The 21,997-nt window shown below is 37.1% G+C and overlaps 1 protein-coding gene across 1 annotated transcript in view; it reads left to right on the forward strand.

Annotated features, from left to right (window-relative positions):
- The first annotated feature begins 4,031 nt into the window (after positions 1 to 4,031).
- fbn1 (fibrillin 1) overlaps positions 4,032 to 21,997 on the forward strand; it is a 101,336-nt gene continuing 83,370 nt past the window's right edge. The window contains exons 1-2 of the mRNA XM_057835264.1: positions 4,032 to 4,315; positions 4,436 to 4,671. Coding sequence (XP_057691247.1) covers positions 4,496 to 4,671 — 176 coding nt within the window. The 5' untranslated portion in view covers positions 4,032 to 4,315; positions 4,436 to 4,495. The remainder of the gene's footprint in view (positions 4,316 to 4,435; positions 4,672 to 21,997) is intronic.

A 21,997-nucleotide genomic window follows, 5' to 3' on the forward strand; every position in this document is an offset into this window, starting at 1 on the left:
GTCTAATTAGACCCAGAATAATCTCGAAAAATCCCTACCATTGCGACACATAAAAAAAAAATGACATTCAAAATATTTTCATTTGTGTCTATTTTGGGACATTTTGGGAAAAGTCATCCTGTTTCACAATGAAAGAATGATATTTGGGGTATGTGTCGATCAAATGCCAAATTTGACCCGAACAGTATGTGTGGGTCAACCGACCCACGCTGGACTTGTCGTACAGAGACGAGCAACATCTAGGCATGGGTGTTCTGATTTATGAACAGACAGTGTTGCACTCCATATTTCGCGAGGCGGTCCAGTGGTATTTTGGGGAGGACGTGTGTCAGGCACTTGCAGGTGTTCAAACAAGTCAAACTGTAAATAAAGAAAACATCATGAATCACTTTTAGACCTCGATGCAAAAAGGCTAGTTTGCTATCAGAAGCCGCCTAAGCTGACAAACTTGAAAGTAGGGGTAGGATGGAAAGACCCGAGTTGAGGTAAAAGTTTGGGAAGATGTGAAAAACTTAAAACTAATCTGTCACACTTCATGCTTTATTGCTTTGATTTCATAAAAAGGATTCATTTTGTATAACCTCTGCATTGATGAGTCAAGTAGTTTTTACAACTCTAGCCTATACTCAATGAAGAAGGGTACTACGTGGAATAGTGGTCTAGGTGCAAAAACTAACATCTGAGCAAAAAGAGGAAACGTGGCCATGATCGGTGGAAGTGTGTCAACAGGTCTGGCTTGCTTTTAGAATGACAGAACGCTCCAGCGCAGCCAGAGCCGCTCTTTATTTGCTGGGTGGGGTCACAGACATGAAGAGTGTGAAAACTATCACTCGCCTTGACCAAATTCCTCAAAACATACTGTACTCTCACTGTAAATATTAACTGCATATAATTCAGTACTAGCTGAATGGTACAATTGTACTAACAAGTTCTTCAGCTGCCTCAGCAGATTTTATGCGTAAAGACGTATTGTTGCCATAAAGAAACACTCAATAGTAAACATTATCATTATACTATGAACGGTTTTTCTTTTAAACTCATTTAAACTCAACTAGACGTCCAATCCGTTTTGAATGGGAGGGGCGAATGAATGATATGCATTCACGGCCAAGCTTTCTAGTTTAAATAAATTGGACGTCTATTGCCATCAATGGCATGCCATGAGTTAAATACTAAAAACAAAAAAAACTAAAAAACAAAAAAAAAACTACTGTTACTTGGAGCTGTAACCAGTGTGTATTTCTTTTTTTCATTATTTTAATATCATTACTTTAGTTTATATCAACATTATATTAATATATAAATGGATTTACAATATATAACTTTTTTTTAAATGACCGAAAATAGTCAATTGCCCTCCCTAAGGGTTATAGGTCTTAACCGTCAATTTTTGAAACAATTTCTACTGTCTGACCACTGACCACTGTCCCTGAAAGGGTAATATGTTAGTACATTCTTTCTTTCTTTCTTTTTTTTTTCCCAATCGTTTTATAGGCTTGTAGAAATTGAAGTAATTCAACTCATACCTAATTTCGGAAATGTGCCATAATAAACATGACAATTTAAAAAATAATTCTGTTTTTGCTTTCAAGTAAATGTACAGTGAATCAGTTTGAGAAGGTTAATTGAAATGCATAATAAAGTAATAATTAATAATAATAAATAAACATTAATGAATAAAAAAACACCAAACAAATAAATAATGATAAAACACCTATAATTTTATGTATTATGAAAATTAAGAGATATCTATGGTGAATTGTTTTTTATTTTTTAAAAAGCACTGAAGTGGCTTTAATCTGTAATAGCCCCCACGCCCCCTGTTGGCCAAAAATGTCATAGCTTGTAATTGGTTTTCCTAAATATGAATTTAAAATTAAGACCTTGCCGGGACAAAATGTTGTCTATAAAAGTTGTAAAGCAATAAAACAAACAGCAAAAATGAATCAAATGAAGAAAAAAAATATTCTGTAATATATAATTTTGTAACATTTGCTTTGCTTAGCCAAAACCACCTGAGGACAGAAGATGCAAGATGGTTATAAGTAAATTTTTTAAACCTAAGCTTTCAAAAGAGACAACAACTACTGACCGAGAACCAAGGAATGGAGATAAAGCGCCGGAGAACACCGCCAAAATGGTCAGCGGAGTTTCAGTTTGCCCCACTAAAGACGTTAATTGTACAACAGAGCCACGACCAGGCGTACCATATTCAATAGACGACAATTTTGGCCAAAAGCATAGCTGTCCTAAACATCTTGATTTAGAATTTCCTTAAAAAATGATGGGAAACAAACAGAAAAATTCTCATTTTCAACATCTTATAAATATTCCTGGCTGAAATATTCGGTCAAAAAGGATGCAGCGTCTACTTCTCCACTAGGTAAGACAGAAAAACGCACGCTAACACACACAGGCACACACACAGCATATGCTAAGCTACTATCTGAGCATATATCTTGTAAGTAATTTTATTGCCGACAGTGCGTTTCGGGGTCATCAACATGTTTGCCCCCCCCCCCCCCCACCCGCCACAAAAGTCAAACTCCGCCCCTGTCTGGAATGTGACTAATTCGGTACAATCAGTATCAAGGGATTAATTTAAGTTTTGCATATGAATCATTTTAAGAGGTTTTTGTAATATTTAGTTTTTTTCTCATATTCAGTGTGGATATGCAAGACCTTTGCATTGGCTTCTCTTTTATTGAGATACCTTCAAATTATCCAGTGGACTCAACAAATGAGTCCCATGAATTGGTCATTTTCTTTTAAACGCAAGGGTGTAGGTTTGCATTGGGACGGTCGGGACATAACACTATCAACTTTTCAGGATGCTCAAATGGTCCCCACCAACTTTTAGTTAACCTTATTCGCATTATATATATTCAGTTATTTAGGTAACGGAGATTGTCCTTCCCTATGGTGTCGGAATAGAATTGACCCTACCATTATTAAGTGAATTATTTTCATTACGTACAGACTTCAATTGGCTAATGACTTGACCCAAACACATGCACACACACAGCCCTGACACAGACAACATGTAGACAACATGCTGCCTCCCACGAAGAGGAGGGATATTAGAAGTTTTTTTTCCGGCCAGCAGCAGTCACTATTAGTAATGTAAAAAGATGTCAATGTTTTGGAGGTGGGGAACGCACCATTAATTTTGCTATTGAAAGTCCTGCCTGCATCAGAGTTAGCATAACATTAAATTGTGTGAACTTGCTAACCTACAGAACTCGGGTAGGAAGCTGCTTAGAGAGAATTGTACTCCTGTATGTGTTTTCTGCTCTTAATTAAAGTGTGAGAAATTTAGCGAACCAATGTTGACCCCTTCTCCAATTTTCATTTTTATTTTATTTATGTGGTTTTAAAGCAGTCCAAAGACGCTTTCATTTTTTTGTTTAATGTCTTTATTTAAACAGACAATATTGAGTGGTCTTGAGAAAAATGTTTTTTTTTTTTTTGCATTCCTGGATAGTTAAGAGATTATTAACAAGTTTGTATGTATTGTGTATGCTAATATAATTCATTTTCATTCATTTCAATTCATTTATTCTAGAACTTTCCAAATTCTTTCTTTAGTAGTTTTTGAGAACAAAGGTTTGAAATGAATCGTCTACAGTCTGAACCACTACACATAAAAGTTACAGATTTATTTCGCATTGATCATTTCACGTCCCGACCAAGTTTAGACCAAACCTACGCCCTTGTTTTAACTGTTTTGTAAACCTAAATATTATGTTTTTTTTCTTCATACTTATTTATATCACTTTTATTATTATTATCCTTTGTAATTTTAGATTTCAGAGCTTTCTTTTTTTGATAAAGATTATTTATTTTTTACTTTGATCTGAATACATGAGCATCAGTATTTTCTCCATTTCTATTGAAAAGGAGAGAGAAAAAGACCAAACATCATCCAGAGCCACTATAGAGCAATTTTGCCACTGATGTTTTTAAATCTCGCGAGAGCAGAATTTGGATGGGTGGGGTGGTGTGACTCCGGACGGGAGTTTTTTTGGAGGAGGTAAAGTTGAGCAAGGCAAGAAGGGATGAGGAAAGAGCCGACTCAGGGAGAGCGTCAGTGGCTTTTCAGTGGAATGCATCAGCTCCTCTAAATGCTCTCTGGTGGATTCACACGCAGCTGGATGCGCACGGGCCCACTCCACGCGTGACCGTGCGCATCTTTTCACAGGCGCTCGTTTTTCGGAAGCTTCCACACAGCTCTCTGAACTTTGATCATCATCATACCTGCGTGTGAAGAACTCATCTGCTGGCTGTCAGGCCAATCTCCTCCCCTGGAGGCAAGGTAATTTGGCGCATTTTTTTTTAAACTGCGTGTTTTTTTTTTTTTTTTTTTGCGTTGAAAATAGGAGTTCCGCAGACTTTTTTTTGCACTCCCTTGACTGCTCTCTTATTGTTTGTGCAGCTTTGACGTTCCTCACTTCGAGGGCTGGACATCGAGTTAAAGCAGACTTGAGGAGTTGATATGCAGGAGAGTAAGTGCGGAGGAGGACGGCTCCTGCAGCTGTTTCTGCTGGCCCAGCTGTGTCTCTGCGCCCTACTCGGAGAAGCCGCAGAGGTTCTGGACAGCGGAGAGGTTCGACCCACCGAACCCAGAACCAGCAGAGCCAAAAGGAGGGGAGGGACGGACGTGCTCGGAGGGTAATGTGACTATGATAATCCCTCAACCATTAGAGCCATATGGGAAGCCTTGATTTTATTTCCCCCTTTTCTCTTGATTCTTCTCTGTACTTATGAGGCAGGCATTTTGATGTCAAGCAGAGGGGAAAATCTGTGTTCAAGTAAAAGGAAAAAGTAGCCTTGTCAAATGTTTACAAAGACCCCAAAACTACTCAAGCACTAACTGGAGAGTAACCTCTAATACATTTTTAACTAATTGGCTGCCATTGACGGCGGTAGACATCCAATTAAGGGCATAGGTTTGGACAGGGACGGTGGGTACATATCACTACCAGCTTTTTAGGATGCTCAAATAGTCCCCACCAACTTTTAACCAACTTTATATGCATTATATCATGACTTCAGTTATATTGATGATTTAGATTGTCTTCCAATATGTTGTAAGGATAGAATTGACCCTACTACTATTAAGTGAATTACAGTACTTTCATTATGTTCAGACTTATATTTACCCCTTTCACTTGCTGAATGTGCTGGTCCATTTTTTTCCACAAACACACGTTTGATTGGGTGATTTTTTTTTTTTTTTTCTGGAACAACACTTCTTTATTCAGCGTGCTTCTCAGCATATGTGCCACCGACACATCACAGAGATTCCTTTTATACTGTAATACCACACCCACAGGAAGTGCACACTATGGCACCAGCAGTGTGACATAAATATGTTACATCTCCTATGACTTATACAACATGTCGAAAACATGCCGCCTCCTCCGCCCCCATCGAAGAGGAGGGATATTAAATTTTTTGTTTTTTTTGGCCAGCAGCAGCACCAACTATAATTTTTGGGGGTCATTTTTATTTTATTTATGTGGTCTCAAAGCAGCCCAAAAGTGCTTTTATTTTTTTGTCGAGTTTGACTGTGCTTGTGGACAAAACCAGTAGTGTTTTACCTGAAGGAAGGCTCCATTTTTATTTATTTTTGTTATTCCCTGACTAAAAAGTTTGTCTCAATTATATTTAATTTAATTTATTTATTTAGACCAGTGGTTCTTAACCATGCTGAAGGTACCGAACCCCATGAGTTTCACACATGCATTAACCGAACCCTTTGGAATTAGAAAAATCCTTTTTTTTTTTTTTTTTTCCCCACAAATTACAAATTTAATTTCAATTCAAATTTATCCTCATTTAGAGGGCATGCTTTTAAACAGGCAAAAATGTATGTTTTTATCCTTATGCCTGCAGCATCATCAGACAACTAAACCAAGACTCGCCCAATGCACATATCTTGGAATTTTTCAATTTAATTTGGAGGAATAAATCTTATATTGTTTAACATTAAACCTGCTTGGTTGCATTAACCTTGACCGTGAAGTTTCTGTCATGTTTATATCTCAAATGATATCAAATTTAATGAAAAACCCTGCACAAAATGTTTGCCAAATTTGTACACAAAGTCATTGTTGAAAAAAAATAAAAATAAACATGAATCTTCTCACAAATCCAATCAACAGTGTGAATTTACAACAAATAATTTCGCCTTTCGATTAACTTGTTGGAAAATTAAATTAAACTCGATTCATTTCACACTGTTTCTATTTTTGTTTTCATGTCGACATACTCATTCTATCACATCCTTGCCTCACATACTATTTTCATGACATAAAATGTGACGCAAATGTTTTTTTGTTTTTTTTTATGTAAACACAGTGCATGATACCCGTAGGTCTGTCGTACTTCCTCATACCAAGCGAGAGTCAACCTTCCACTGAGCAAACCAGTGTCTCCTCCCATCAGATAGAGGACTAGCAGTTGAAATAATTTGAATAAAGCCTGTAGATTGGGGACTAACCAGTCCAAAACCTGGTCTAAAACACCACTTTGCCTAAATTTTAGTCAGTGTCTAAAAATAGGGCCTTGCATGTCTTAACCTTCACCCTTAGACTGACTCACCGAAACCCAGGGGTTCGATCGAACCCAGGTTAAGAACCATTGATTTAGAAAGACAATGCTGAGTAGTCTTAAGACAAGTGTGTTTTTTGTATTCCTGGATAGTTCGCAAGTTTGTATTTATTGTGTATGTTAATATAGTTATGTTCAAATATTGTAATTTAAATTTGCTAATAAAATCCAGACATTGTTTTGGAAGTTTTCAAAATCTACTTCAGTAGTATTTGAAAACAAAGGTTTGAATCGAACGTTGTATCACCTGAACCAATACATATGAAAGTTAGTGTAAGTCAGTACAGAGTTATTTTCCATTGATCATTTAGCCTATCAATTATTAGGTTCATATTTGTGAGAAATGTTGCCCTGACGCCCGTTCACCCAATCTGCTTGGTATTAGTCAGTCCCCAGCAAAAAGTGTACGTGTAGGTTATGCTGTTTTATCGTTCCTACCAATGTTGAGACCAAACCTATGCCCTTGCATCCAAAACCTTTGAAGGCAAGGCAGCAAATTAGCGAATGTTCATTCGCTGCCACCCTCCCACTTCAAATGGATTGAACGTCTACCGGTGATAATTTAATTCAAATTTACAACAGAAGGATCGAGAGCCACATTATTTGACGTTTATCACCGTCACTGGCACTTGAAGAGTTCATCACTGTGTAGACAGCAATGCAAAAATTAACACATTTCACTTGTTGCCAGCCTCCCACTTCAAATGGATTGGATACCTACTACTGACATACTCATTTCAATTCACAGCAGAAGGAGGAAAAGAGCCACATGATTGGACTGCTATCATTGTCAATAGCACTGAAAGAGTGAAAGTGTAAATGACCCCCATGCAGGGGTGAAAGTGGGCCAGAACGGTCAGGAAAGCAGTTCCGGTATAAGATTCAGGGCCAGAACGCAGTTCCGGTATAAGATTCAGGGCCGGAATGCTGTTCCGGTACACGGTGCTTTGATTCCGAAAATATGACAGCAACTGTCAAAACGCTATGTAAAACTAAGTGTGGCATGCATGCATGTGTGGCTAAGCTGCCACACATGCATTTCATCCCCAAGAAGAAAACAATCCACCAGCATCAGATTTACATACACAAGTGTTAACAACTAGCATAATAAAGTGCTTGTGTAGTGTAATCCGTTTCCACCAATATTTATTATTTATTTTATTCCACGGACGGCATGGAGGTTTCCCCAGCTGCTGCAGTCTTATGGGGAGGTTCAGAACATCTTAGCTGTCAATGTGCACTTTGGACTTATATTTCTTCATTTATGTTAGGCTACTTATTCATTTCTTTATCATTTAAAAAAGTCAATGTTTGCGTGATCTTCAAAATATATTCCATTTCACCCTGCATAATATAAGTCATTTGTACTTATTTTTCTGAATATATGTTACTTATATCTTTATTGTTAAAAAGAAAACAAAACATTAACTTCAATTTTAATGTACATACATTCTATGTTCTTAAGTAGTTAAAATTGAGATATTTGGCATTTAGAATGTGAGGAAATGAGGGAAAATAAAAATTAGGAGATGGTTAAGCTTAGGGTTGCTGTTTTGTTTGCCGTTTTGTTTTTGTTGCTGTTTTGCTGTTTTATTTTGCAAATCGTTCAAGAAAATACAATTTTGAATGAAAATCAGTTTTTGTATGCATTATAGAAATAACTGTGCTAAAACAGTTGTCTTTGCATTTCAGTAGTTTAAGAGGTTTACAAAAAAAAAAAGAAAAGAAAAGAAAAAAAAAAGAAATAAATAAAATTTCTGGCTCCGTGGCTACCTTCACGTCAGGGAGTTCTGGCAAGAAATTCTAGCCACTTCTAGCCCTGCCCCCATGTGAAAGATAGTCGCTCAATGAATACACGTGTGTGTAAATCACAACTTTCTTAGAACTTATGATAACGGAGGAAATAATATAAACATAGAAAAGGGTGCTGCCATTGTGTGACAAACACAATGTCAGTCAGTTACGCCATGTGCACAAATCACCTAAACGCTGATGGCCTGAAAACAAGTTTTAAAAGAAAATAAAGCAACGAAAATAGGCACACACCCTTTATAGTTTCTCTGCCTGTTCAGTATGTTGCTGTCTTTCTCCGTCTGAGACTCAGACGAATCCCATTTCACTTCCTAGGTCCATTAAAGCTTGTTTCTTCTATACACAGTGGGTAGCCAATGCGTGACAAGTGGGGAGGACAATCTGAGATATTGGAATTTGATTGGCTTAAATAATGGCATTTAAAAATGTCTATAACAGTTCTTTTCCTACTTCAGTGAAATATTATCTATTCTTTACTTTTTTTCCCAATATTACACATCTGAAAATTGATATCTGTGTCATTTCACTTCATTAAACAAGATACTTTCTCCTCAGATGTACGTTCTCAAAAGTGTTGTCATTAACACGTTACTAAGCAATGCGTTACTGTAATCTGATTACTTTTTTCAGTAACGAGTAATCTAACCCATTCATTTTTTCCAAAACAGTAATCTGATAAAAGTCAGTTTCCTTAGTGTCTGTGCGTTACTATTTTGTTGCCTCATAATGTATGTAGAATGAAGAATATTGTAGTCATGTACCAAGAGCATTTTGAATAGAAAATGTTAGAAAGGTTCCCACGGCGTGTTCATTTCCATGGTAACCGCTATGGTTGGGCATCGTTTGAATTTGAACGGAATTTGATTCCATGTTTCGATTCCGGTTCCAAACCATTCTCGATTCCGATTCTTTTAATAGTCAGGGTCAAAAACATTGCATAGTGTATAATAATTTCTTAATTTATCGATTATTTTTTTTTTAATTATATGAACTTTCAATGAACTTTTCTACGAATTTCTCACAGGGCTATTTGTAGCTTGTATATAAATATCAGTCTTTGAACTTGAATATAATGAAGTTTCTTTCCACATGTGTGCACTTTCACAAAGATGTTTATTTTCAAAAGCGCACGGAGAAAATATCACACATATTCTTTTGCCTATGTTTAAGAGTGTCTTATGCTGCAGGCATTTATTGTATTGCGTATGTTTTAGGTAGTATTTCTACAAGTTAGTTAAGGGCTAACATTTTGCAGATGTCAGGTGGGAAGTATTCTGTCCTTTGATCTTAAGTTGTCTACTTTTTAAGTTTGATTTCTTTCTAAACTTATATGTTGTTCATCCGTCCACAAGATGTCATTATTGTAACTCCAGACTCTACAATTTTTCTTTGCTATGTGCGCTTGGCTTCTCGTATTGGAGACTTACTGAAAGCAGCAGGCAAAAAGAACTTATTATTGTAGTTGGAAAATAATACTTGAGGTGTACAGACGCTACACATCTCCTCTACACAACACATCGTTGGTAACCCTTGATAAAACAAAATCTGTAAATTTGTACGTTTTAACTGAGGGTCTGATATCATTTCGGTGTGTTTAATCTGTTACTTTGTTGTCATTTATGTGAAGCGAAGCAACTTGTTTTTGTGCTAAGCATTTGATTTGCTCATAACGGAGCTAGTCTTCATGTGGCTTCTCCTTTGTGGTGTTCGGCTGCTATTTTTTCAGGTCGGCGGTCAGGGCATCAAAACTTGGGATCGAAAAAAAAAATTTGAACAGTTCCAGGAGAACCGGAGTCCCGGATCCCATCGATGCTCTATGCCCAACCCTAGTAACCGCTCACAGTTACTTCCTGTTTTGGTCTCGAGTCAAATGCGCTAAGTGTTTTGGGACTGAGAAAGGGGTGTGCCAGTGTGGGTACACATTCGAGCCAAGTGCGGCCACCTGTTGCGATGAGCGAGGGAATGTTGAACTGTGTGTGTCCATGAATGAACGTGAGTGTTTTTCCCTTTATTCTGGAGGGTTCCAGCGATAGGCTGAAGCTGCTACATGCGTGGCCATTCTGTAGGTTTGCCGTCGCAACGGCGGGTAGTCGTAGCTTCCGCTCGTCCTCGCGAAGTCGCGACCATTGCATACATCATATTCGTGTTGCACATTTATGCCGTGAGGTGACGTGTTTGTTTAGCATCTTTGGGATCTGTTGTAAGTCCGATTGACTGGAAAGTGCTTAGTTGCTGCCACGTTTTGTGGCCAAATTGACCATGTGTGTGTGTGTACGGCATATTTGTGTTTATTGCACTGTGCAATTCATTTTTTTGTTGTTGATGATTGTGCGGTGAATTAGCATTGTTTCACATTGGCACTGATATGCTGTTAACCCTAACACTTAAACTGAAATGCATAATTTTTGACTTTAGGCTTAATCTTTGAGTTAGTAGGGTTTAATTCATCAGTGAAGTTGATTTCAACAAAATACATGCAGTTTGTCAGTTATTTGTTAGTTTCAGGGCTCCGGAGTGGCTAAGATAGCGCGAGTCAATGGTGGATGAAATCAACTCCATCGACTAATTAAACTCCGCTAACTTGATTATGAGTAAGACTTATGTGAAAAATTCTGATCTTCCCCATTAAATTCAATTATCAGAGAGTCAGTTACATGCGATGACAATTTTCTGTTGTCTTTCTTATGTTGAGGCAGCAAAAGGAGAAAATTTGGTAAAAAGTAACCGATTAATTTCTTTTAAAGTAACTTAGTTTAATTTTTAAGGCATAATCAGTAATTAAATTACTTTTTTAAGTAATCTGTGACAACACTGGTGCTCAAGAGTTTGTCTTGCATTTTAAATGTTGCCCAAAATATTGACTCAAGCAGTGATTAACTCAATGTCATTGATAGACAAGCCAGTTTCTCTAAAAATGTACATTAACGACACAGTAACTTTGACATATTATTGTTTGCAACACTCATACTAAGAAAACACATCAGCAACTTTCCTACTGTTGTAAAGTGCTTTAATAATGTTACTTGATTTAAAAAAATAATAATGTAATTAATTAGAAGCCTTGTAATTAATTAATCATGAGTAATCGCATAACCCGTACCAGTATTAGTTGTAAAAATGAATGAATGAACCAAATGTCTGGAAAATTTGAATTAACTGACTTTCATTAGAAAATACTTTTTTAAATTAGGTGACACAATAGCATGAAGTGCAAATCTGTTCTCTGTGAAGAAGTCAAGCTCACCTTTTCAATGAGCTGGCAGATAATTTTGCGGGTGAATTACTGTATGTAAAGACGACCTATCCCTTGATATATATTTGCACAAACTGTCGTTTTTTTTCTTTTTAATCAAGGTGTCTTTTTCAGTTAAAATGTGCTTATTTATTAACATTTCTATATTTTAGTAGCTATCAGACAAATATCAAAGAAATATGTAATTATTACGTTCTGAAATTGCTTTACAGTGATGTCCCGCACCATATAGAGTACAGTGCATTTGCGCCCATGCTTGAGTATTGGGGTTTAATCAAGCGGACAGTATACAAATAGTGTTTAAATGCATTCATGTGCATTTGTGGTGGTTTACTACAATACATTTATAGCACAACCATTTCCTCTTTTTGTCACATTTTTTCCCTGAGACTTCCACACCCCCTCTGCCAGTCACCGTGTAATCTGGCCGGGAGCGACTTCACTAGGCTTTGTCGCAGCTAGAACTCAGCCCACTCCCCTGGCTCTCAATCGATTCCACTTGTTGCACCAGGAAAACACAGTAATATTTTAAGGAGTAGAAGATGATGTAATAGCCTTGTAAAGAGCTTGAATAGTTTTGAGAACGGAACAGTTTTTTGTTGTTTTGAACTACAATGCCCATATCTGTCAACCTGAGGCCGTTGGCAATCTTTTACATATAGTGACGTATGCCCTTAAATTGGTGACTAATCTTACAACGTCGTATATAGCTTGCAATATGAAACAAAAATAAAACTCAATTTTTAAAATAATATGAATTTATTGGTAATATTGTAACATATAACCTGGTGCAATCGAAGAACAATCAATATCTTCAGCTATATCATGATAACTCAAAATTTAACAGTGACTTTTCTTATAATTGTATGTAGCACTTTTGGCAATTTCTATCATGTCTTTTGATGGCTGCACTTCATGGCACTTCAGCTCGCAATTCAGTTTGACTTGAAGGTAGTTCGTTAGTGTGTTCAATTCTAAATTAAAATGTTCAATTGATAAAATTAACTTACCGATGCAATCTTTGAGTCAGGGAACATTTCTTTTGCTAATTCTGAGAAGTGATCAGCAATAGTTGCGGGCAAATTGTGTTCGGCAACAAATTGGCAGAATAAAATCTCCGCTTTCGTCACTTTTCATTCTGCAGACTTCATCTTTATGTTAATGTCACTTTTAAAAAGTAATTAATTACAGTTACAAATGACCTCTCCCAAAAAGTTATTGAGTTAGTAACTCAGTTAGCTGAATGTAAGAGTTATTAGTTACTTAGCAAAGTAACTGGTGTTACCTTTCATGTTTTTTTGTTCTTTAATTAAAATCAAACAAACAAACAAACAAAAAAACATAGCAACCTTTGCTATGTTTGGAAGTCATTTAATATTGTGAATCAACTGTTAAAGTTGTTAAAATTGCTCCCGTTTTTGCATTAGTTCCCTTCTGGCTACTTTCGGCATGTGAAAGTTTTAAAAGTGTTTCATCATTTAAAGATTCGAGTCAAGATTTTGCCGATTTAGGAGTATTTTAGACAAAAACTTACTTAGGTTAGCTAGGAAGGTTCACTACAACAGAGCCTTTCTGAGAAGTCTACTGCTTTAAAATGGCGGTGACAAAATCCGAACGGAGAAAAAAATATATAATGCACGAAAAACTACAGATTTTGAACGTACGGCGTACACATTTAAAAATCAGTGCTCACTTGAACAAATTACGCCGAAACCGTACAACTTGACAGGCACGAATGCCACACAAACGTAGATCGAGATCTCATTTAGTTTAGCAATTGGTGGCGTGAAACACATTTTTCGAGTGTCCCAAACTTCCAAGAAAGTGCTTTTACCAAGATTTCTTCGGCCATGACGTGTACGAATAGAATGCTATGACGACGCCAACACCTCTGAAATAGGATGCGCTCAGTTTTTTGCCACAAAATGCTCACTGCCGCCAGATACACACCCTCCTATAGGGTTTCAGAATCGGCACCTTTCAAACTAAATTTCTCGAGCCTCCGGGATTGTAGAACCAATGCCAAGGCAATGGGCATTAATCAGAAAATTATTAAATAAAATTATAAGAATAAAAAGATAAATAAAAAAAAAAAAAAAGAATTACATGCATGTGTATTTTTCAGCCTTTCGGTTTTTCGGCCAAGTGTTTCCAGTCTGTTTTTGGTTTTGGGCAAGAATTTTGCTTTCGTTACATCCCTAGTTTATAGGATCTGTGATTAGCTTGAAACCTGATTGAAATGTGTTATTTTTGTTTGACCAGTTAAATATTTTGTAATCAATTAATCGTTATTAACTTGTTAATGTCCCAGCCCTTATTATTTATTGAATTAACTAAATGGCTGCCATTGACAACAATAGATGTCTGATACAGTTTGACTTGGGAGGGGTTGTCAGCTATTGTTCGATCGAATGGACATCAGTCTTTGTCAGTGGTAATGAAACACGGTCATTCAAGGCCTCCTATCACAGTTAGATTTGATGTCTGTCACTGCCAACAGCAGTGAATTAGTTAATTAAATGCTTATAAAATAACAGAAATAATGTTTTCCAGGGAGCACAGTGGTCACTAATCAGACATTTTAAGCGTGCATATAAAAAAAATGTGAAAACCAATTGTCTCTGTCACACCCACAACCACAAGCTGTGTACAAAATTGATGGATCAATAAAAAAAAAAAAATTCAGCCGCAAGAATAAATGACTTAAATAACTTCCTTTGTTCCCTCTTGTGAAACAGCCCAATAGGCTCACCAGGCAGTGATTACATTGAAAAAAAGTTCTTGTTGGCTAAAATGTAGACATTTTTGGGAGAAAAATGACAACATATTGCATTTTTCCATTGATCCTTACTGGGGATGCAGGTGGAATTAAGTGTCAAGTACAGTACATGTAAATTCCTCCCATGTTTCAAGTGAGTTGCTTCTGTGATTTTTAATTATCTTCTGTTACACCCCCTCTTGGAAGATGGAAATATTTCATCCCTTACTCTCTTTTTTTGACTGAATTGTATCATTCATCAACAATTTTTCTTACAAGTACAGTAAGATTTTCCGTAATGTTCGGCACGTTTTGGCTTTATAGTGGTTTTTAGACAGTATTCACACCTGTTTTTCCTCATCTCCCACCATAGTCACAATGAAGGCAGAACTGTTACTGTTGCATTTTCCCGGATATGTTAGATGATAAATAATCAATCCAAACAAAGAAAACTTGGGGAAAAAAAGGTTTAAAAGGGTAAATACAGTATATGAAAAAGATCTCGACCACTCCTTGATGTCTGTGATTTCTGCATCATGACCCTTGTTATATTACTATGTTTCACCCATAAAATCCCCCCAAAATCCGGCTGTGGCCGTTCACATCTGTGTCTTAACACTCGATGATACATGCTACCGGTACATGGAGTTTTTGGATTGAAACATGCAAGTACGCGATAATATCTCGTTAACATCATGGCATCTTTAATTCTGCTCTCGCGTGTTCTCACCTCCAGTTAGGGTTTTGCTGTTTTAATTTTTTTCTTTGTTTATTTTAAATGCCCTCCAGTTCAAAATTTTCTTTCCCCAGAAAATTGAGATTTTATGATGTATCACACATGCATATAGGATAATTTTGAAATTTAGCCATATTGGGGGTCTCAGAGCGGAACTTCAAGTCACCTGAGGGTTTTGCGCCTTATCTCTCTCCGCCTTTCTTTTTATCTTTTTATCACTTATCTTTTTATTTGATATTTTTTCATTTTGTTTGTTGTTCACAGAACTTTATATCTCCCGCTCTGTGCTGTGTGTGCGCATGTTCGGTGCATAAAAACCCCACACTTAGAGCTCATGCTGATGCACAGGCATTGCACACAATCCCATGTGGGGTGGTGACACACCCCACTATTTGAAAAGGACTGCTATAGATTAAAATACAGGTAGTAAACAGTATGTAACTAAAAAGTAGTAGAGCTGTCCCAAACGAATATTTTTCTCACGATTAGTTGGTCTAATGTCTAGTTTGTCTTTTTTTTTTTTTTTTTACTTTTTATCTTGCAATTACATTTTTGCTGATAATTATTAATTCACTAAAACATTTTGGAACACATACATTCTTTATTTAAGGACAACTAAACACATAAATAACAATAATAAATCACAAATAAACAATGAGGTCAAATGCTGATGGCATTAACTAGTGCAAAAGAATGAAATGTAAACAGATTCAGAGCACCGTGACTTCACTTTTCCAGCAGGATTCAAAACAATTCTTACTTTCTTTTTGTGTTATGTCTATATTGTTCTTAGCATTAGAGTGAGCACCAGCAGAGTATATAAATAAATGTCACGTATCACTGGAGTGAAGTACCTGAAAAAAATTTAATGATGCATGTTGATATGGCGCTACGATGGGGTATCAGATCTAAATAAGTAAATAAATAAAAAAGAACGAGATTAAAGTCGTAATATTGCTACGAGAAACAAAAGTCGCATTATTATGTAGGGGTAATGTAGCTGTGAGCCGCAACGCACTTTACACACATGAAGCTTCGCTGGGAGCAAGGATGAAGCATGAGTATAAATTCTTCTATTGATTATAATTTGATGTAGATGAAGTCAAATAATAAAGATTTCCTTATTTGTAAAACCAATTCTAAAACACAAAATGCTTTCAATATTGGTGATTTTAACGTAGGCGGCAACGCACTAAGTAAAGTACGTAGCTCCTCATTGAGCTACATGAGCCCAAGGGCGTAGGCTTGCATAGGGACGGTAGGGACATAACACTACCAAATTTTCAGGATGCTCAAACTGTTCATACCAACTTTTAAGCAACCTTATTTGCATTATATAATTAGTTCAGTTATATAAGAAATGCAGATTGCCTTCCCATGCGTTGTAAGGCTAGAATAGACCCTACCATTATTAAGTGAATTATTTTCATTATGTTCACACTTACATCTACCCCTTTTCACTTGATGAATGAGCCGGTCCATTTTTCCCCTCAAATGCACGTTTGATTAGCTGATGATTTGACCCCTCACTCCCCTCCCCGACACACACAACACGCACACCCACACATCCCCGACAGATTCATGTCGACAACATGCCGACTCCTCCGCCCCCTGCGAAGTGGAGCGATATTAGAAGTTCAGCAGGAATTAGTAAGTCATGTAAAAAGACGTCAATGTTGTGGAGGTGGGGGAAACACCACTAATTTTGCTACTGAAAGTTCAACCTGCATCTAGAGTTAGCATAACATTAAACTTTGTGAACTTGCTAACCTGCAGAACTACTGCGGTCAGGCAAGCCTCCACAAGGACCAACGAAGTCAAGCTAGCTGTCCCTTATTTGGATCATTGATTGAAATATTTGCATTATTGTGATCCAACGTGGTGGCTTCAGAGTGCAAGTCCCTTTATTAAAAAATCTTTTTATAAATAATAAAAATAAAAAAAAACGGGCGCTATACAAGAATGGGTCCACTTTAGGGGGACACTGACATGAACATGAACTGACATGAAAAAAAAATCTGTGAAATGAAATCACACATACGAATTTCATAGAGACTGTTATACAGTCCCTACTAATGTTAAGACCAAACCTAAACCCCTGCATTAGCCTTTAACTCTCTGTCGTACGACCCACATAAAGGCAACTTAAAAAAAATGTTCTCATATGGACTTACGATCCGCCAGCATGTTGTCTCCAAAATTTCACCTGGGTGACGGCACTTTAGGCATTACAGAGACTACACAGTGTACCCTCCTTTGTTTCGTTGACCATGCTTTGGTCACTTTGCGTCGCTTTACCCGCTTGAATCCCAAGCATCCGCCATTCTCAACTTTCCACGTATTTATTTTTTTAACCCTTTATTAACCGCCAATGGGATGGTGTGCTCGTCGACGCATTTATGTCATCGATGACGTTGACTACGCCGACTAGTCGGAACAGCTCTAAAAAGTAATATTTCGAAATCTCTTTAAATAAAATGATGTTGCATTTAAATTGCAGTACAGTAAATGTGCCAAGGAACTGTAATGCAGAACTCCTTTCGATAGAAGTATACAGTATCTATGACACACTCTTGGATTTTTATTATTCACATGTCTTAGGAAATACTATACACACACACGCAGACATCCTTGTCCTTTATGAGCCCTGAAGGTCAGAGAATATGTGTGTCCATGTTTTAATAACAACAACAATGCAAGGCTGCCTGAGATGAGTAAGATTGTCCGTGATGGGGAAGTTTGGAGCAAAGCTTAGCAATTAAATACTGGCAAGGAGATCACATTCCTGCTGCCTGCAATAATAAATTACATCCAAACAAAGGAGGCCATTGGTCGTGTGTGGCTGTGGCAGAGAGAGAGAGACAGAGAGAGTGCGAGAGAAACAACCTAATCCTGTTTCTGGCCCCCAAAAAAGAGGAGAAATCACATCTGCAGCTGTACGCAGTCGGTTTCTGCCGGAGTCTAAGGCTGGTTTTTGCGTGTGTTTGTGAGAAAATAAAAGCAAGAAAAAGAGAACATCTGTGTGCTGCGATGACAGCAAGCAAGCAAGCAGCTGACCAAGGTCACACAGTAGACATTATATTTGACGTGCTTTAAGTTCATTTATGTGAACATCTGCGCTCAGGAAGAGACTGCGTGCTGTGTCACGCTGACTTAGCATCAGAAGAATGTTTCTGACATCCTCATGATTACCTCATGGATCTGGTTGGAGTTACATCCAGCGACCCCGCAGGTCAGCACTGATTGGTCTCTCATTTGTACAGCGCGGGCACACCTGTAGGGGGCAGAATGGCTAAGGTAGTGGCGACAGTAGATGTTTGCATCAATCAGGTGTGTCCAAAATTTTCTTCAGGGTGCTGCTTTGAGAAAAATTGAAAGATACAGGGGCCAACAACTTTTTGATAATTGTTAAAAGATTAAGAAAAAGTTAGGATCGCTTGAAACTCCTTTTCAACAAAAAAGGCCACCTCAAATATCAACCCATATTGTCTTTGTGTTTAGTTTTTCAGTGCCTTTGACAATGGTGGACGTCCAATCATTTTGCTCTTAAAAACTAAAAACTCTTTAAAAGAGTGTATTACTAGTAGATGTCCAATGGATTGGAGTCAAAATAGTGGGCAGAAATTGCTGCATTTTCATCAGTTTTCAAGATTAATAACCTCCTTAATATACAGTATATCACAGGAAGGTGAGACTCATCACTATTGTTCTGCTATTACATTTATTATCATTGAATACATTACATTGCATTATGTTTGTTATCATTTATTATTTTATTATCATGTTCATCAACTGAAATTCTACAAATTTTACAATCATGATTTCTACCTGTTACTAGGAGTGGGAAACCCTTGGTACCTCACGATACGATACAGTTTGCGATACAAAGCTCACGATAACGATGATCTGACGATATGGCGATTAAGAGTGTGACAATATCTCGATACAGCGATATATCGCGATATTTTGCAACCCGATGGGTTATCGATATGCTCCCGCCAAGAATCGATACTTTTATTTAACATATTGGCCATACAATGGAGTATGGATGCTGTAAACTGCTCAATGTTTGTTGAGCAATTCCTTGGCGGTCCACTAGGGGCGCTCGGGAGTGGCGGTGAGGGTAAAGTGCGCACAAGTTGTCTAGAGAAGAAGAGAAGCTCCAAGTGGGTTGAAAAAATAAAAAAGCTCCGTGAGAACGGTGGAGGGAAAAAATGAGAAAAATATTGCTTCAAATCACACATGGGGACACACTTTAGATTTTACACCAACAAGAAAGGAAGCAAGGTGAACAAGGACTTTGCTGTATGCAAGAATTGTCTAAGAAAAATAAGTTTCACTGGGAGCTGGTGACGTACTGGACACTGGAGTTTGTGAGCTTTGCTTTCATCACTTGAGGTAAGAAAGTTTTGCAATGTAATTGACTTTTTAATTTACATGTATTATTTTGATGACATTTGGTGTTGAATGATATAAAATAAACCAGGACCCTAAACTGGATGAAAATGAATATCGAACAAGCCCACATGAATTTACCGATTTATTTGAGAACCAATTTCCATCTAGTTTACTACACAAACTGTTATTACTGTCATTTTGATACAATAAGCTATAAAAATGGTTTGAATAGGTTCCAAGATATATAAAGTGATGTGCATGATAATGAATGTAGCCTACATATTAAAAATAGGTAATTATTGATGTAGCCTACATATTAAAAATAGGTAATTATTGAATTTTTAATTTCAATACATTGAATTCATATTTTTTTAAATTCAATACTTCCAACACACAAAAAAAAAAAATCAGGATTTCAACTCAACGCTATGAAGTAGCTAATATTTTTTGTTTTATTTTGTTGTTTTTAAGGTGAGGAAGACTGTGACTGAGCAAGTCTGACATCTTAATTGCTGAAGCAGATAGCGGAAGTGCTCAAACCAAGCAACAAAGTTCATATACGAAGAAAAGACCCACCAATTTTATCATTGCCCCACTCCAAGCTCAACTGCTGACACCTACGGCACTTTTTATTTATTTTTTTATCTCTCCAAGCGATATCAGTGGTCGTGGTTGGTTTCCTCTATATGTGCAGGGGCACAATTTGCAGTAGATTTATATTTTACAGCAATGTTGCACAGAAAAGGTGTCACTGTTTAATAAATGACTTAAACAGTATTTTTTTCTATTTTCAAATAATCTTTTTTTTTTTTTCCGTTTCAACAGTTGTATCGTAGAATTTCATGTATCCAATTTCTGACCAATACATCGATAATCGCTGTATCGTGATATAATCGTTATCGTGAGCCTTGTATCGCGAATCGTATCGTATCGTGAGGTGCCCTGAGGTTCCCACTCCTAATGGCGATACAATGATTATCAATACATTGGCTAGGAAATCATTCTAGGATATTCTAAAAACAACTAATGAACAGAAAAACAAGCTTTTGCTGTAAAATGGAATGAGTTTATCACTAGTAGTCGTCCAATCCATTTCAACACTTCAAACGGATTGAACGTCTATGGCCGTCAGTAGCAGCCAATGCCAGGCAGTGAGGTAATTTTGGGCCATTTAAGGTCATTTACCTGTTGATTTTCAGTTGCTTCCTGTTGATTTTGGGGTCTTTTTATTTATTTATTTGTTTTCCCTTCAGGCATGACAAATCCAAACAACCATACAGCATTTATATGTGTTTACAATTAATTCAACCCGAAAAGAAAAGGGCAGACGAGAGAAGCCGAAGCTTATTGAATCTCTCCCCCAGTATACCATATAAGACGCAGAAAATAATCGAATAATCGTTGAACTAATTTTTTTTTTTTTCATTTTATGCGTCACTTCCTATTCATTTTGTGTTACAGACCTGGGAAACACCCAAATGAATAGGCAGTGAGTCAAACTCAACAGGAAATGACCTGGAAATGCCCTAAAATGAACAGCAAGTGACCTATGAATGCTCTGAAAATCTGACAGAATGACTGTGAATGCTCTGGTTTCGAATGAACGATCGTTCTAAATGGATTGGGTGTCCACCACCGTCAAGGCAGGCTTAGAGTTAACTGAGACAGTATTATGGTGGAAGATTTTGGTAGCAACTTGTTGATTCCTTTTTTTTGTTTTTTTTTTTTCATTAATTTTTTTTAGACATTGACACCTTTTTGAAATGATATCTCGATTCTTGCAGGAGCATATCGATAACCTTTTGGGATACAAAGTATCACGATATATCACCATTTCGATATTTTGTCACACCCCTACCTGTTACGTTATGGGCTTTCCTTTTGTAGCATGTTCTTTTACAGCTGTTTGTCAACAGTGTTTGTACGAATTATAGTACTGAGTATCGCAGCCTGATACGGCTATTTTTGAAGTATTTGACAGTATTGATTTTGGTCAAAAGCAGTTGTCTTGTGTGTATTCAGTACGATTGTACTTTTCGGCTTCTGTAAATTAAACCACTAGGCAAACATCTCTACTGGGTTGGACTACTTTTCTTTAGAGACTAATGATAGTAACAGAGTGTTGTTCATTTCTTGTGGCGGTACCAGCAGGGCTCACTTTGATACAAAAATATGACCTGTCATTTACTGGTTAGTATCATTACCATTTATCATTATTTTTTGCATTTTTTTTACTGGTCCAAAAATGATGGGTATCAGATCAGCATCGAATTGATATTGGATCAGTATCAGCAAAACACTGAAAATAATCGGATCAAATCGGAAGTCAAAAAAATCTGCACCGGTCCGTAGTGGTGAAGAAGGAGCTGAGCCAAAAGGCGAAGCTCTCGATTTACCAGTCGATCTACGTTCCTATCCTCACCTA

Source organism: Corythoichthys intestinalis, chromosome 1 (genome assembly GCF_030265065.1).
Source record: "Corythoichthys intestinalis isolate RoL2023-P3 chromosome 1, ASM3026506v1, whole genome shotgun sequence".
Taxonomy (NCBI): Eukaryota; Metazoa; Chordata; class Actinopteri; order Syngnathiformes; family Syngnathidae; genus Corythoichthys; species Corythoichthys intestinalis.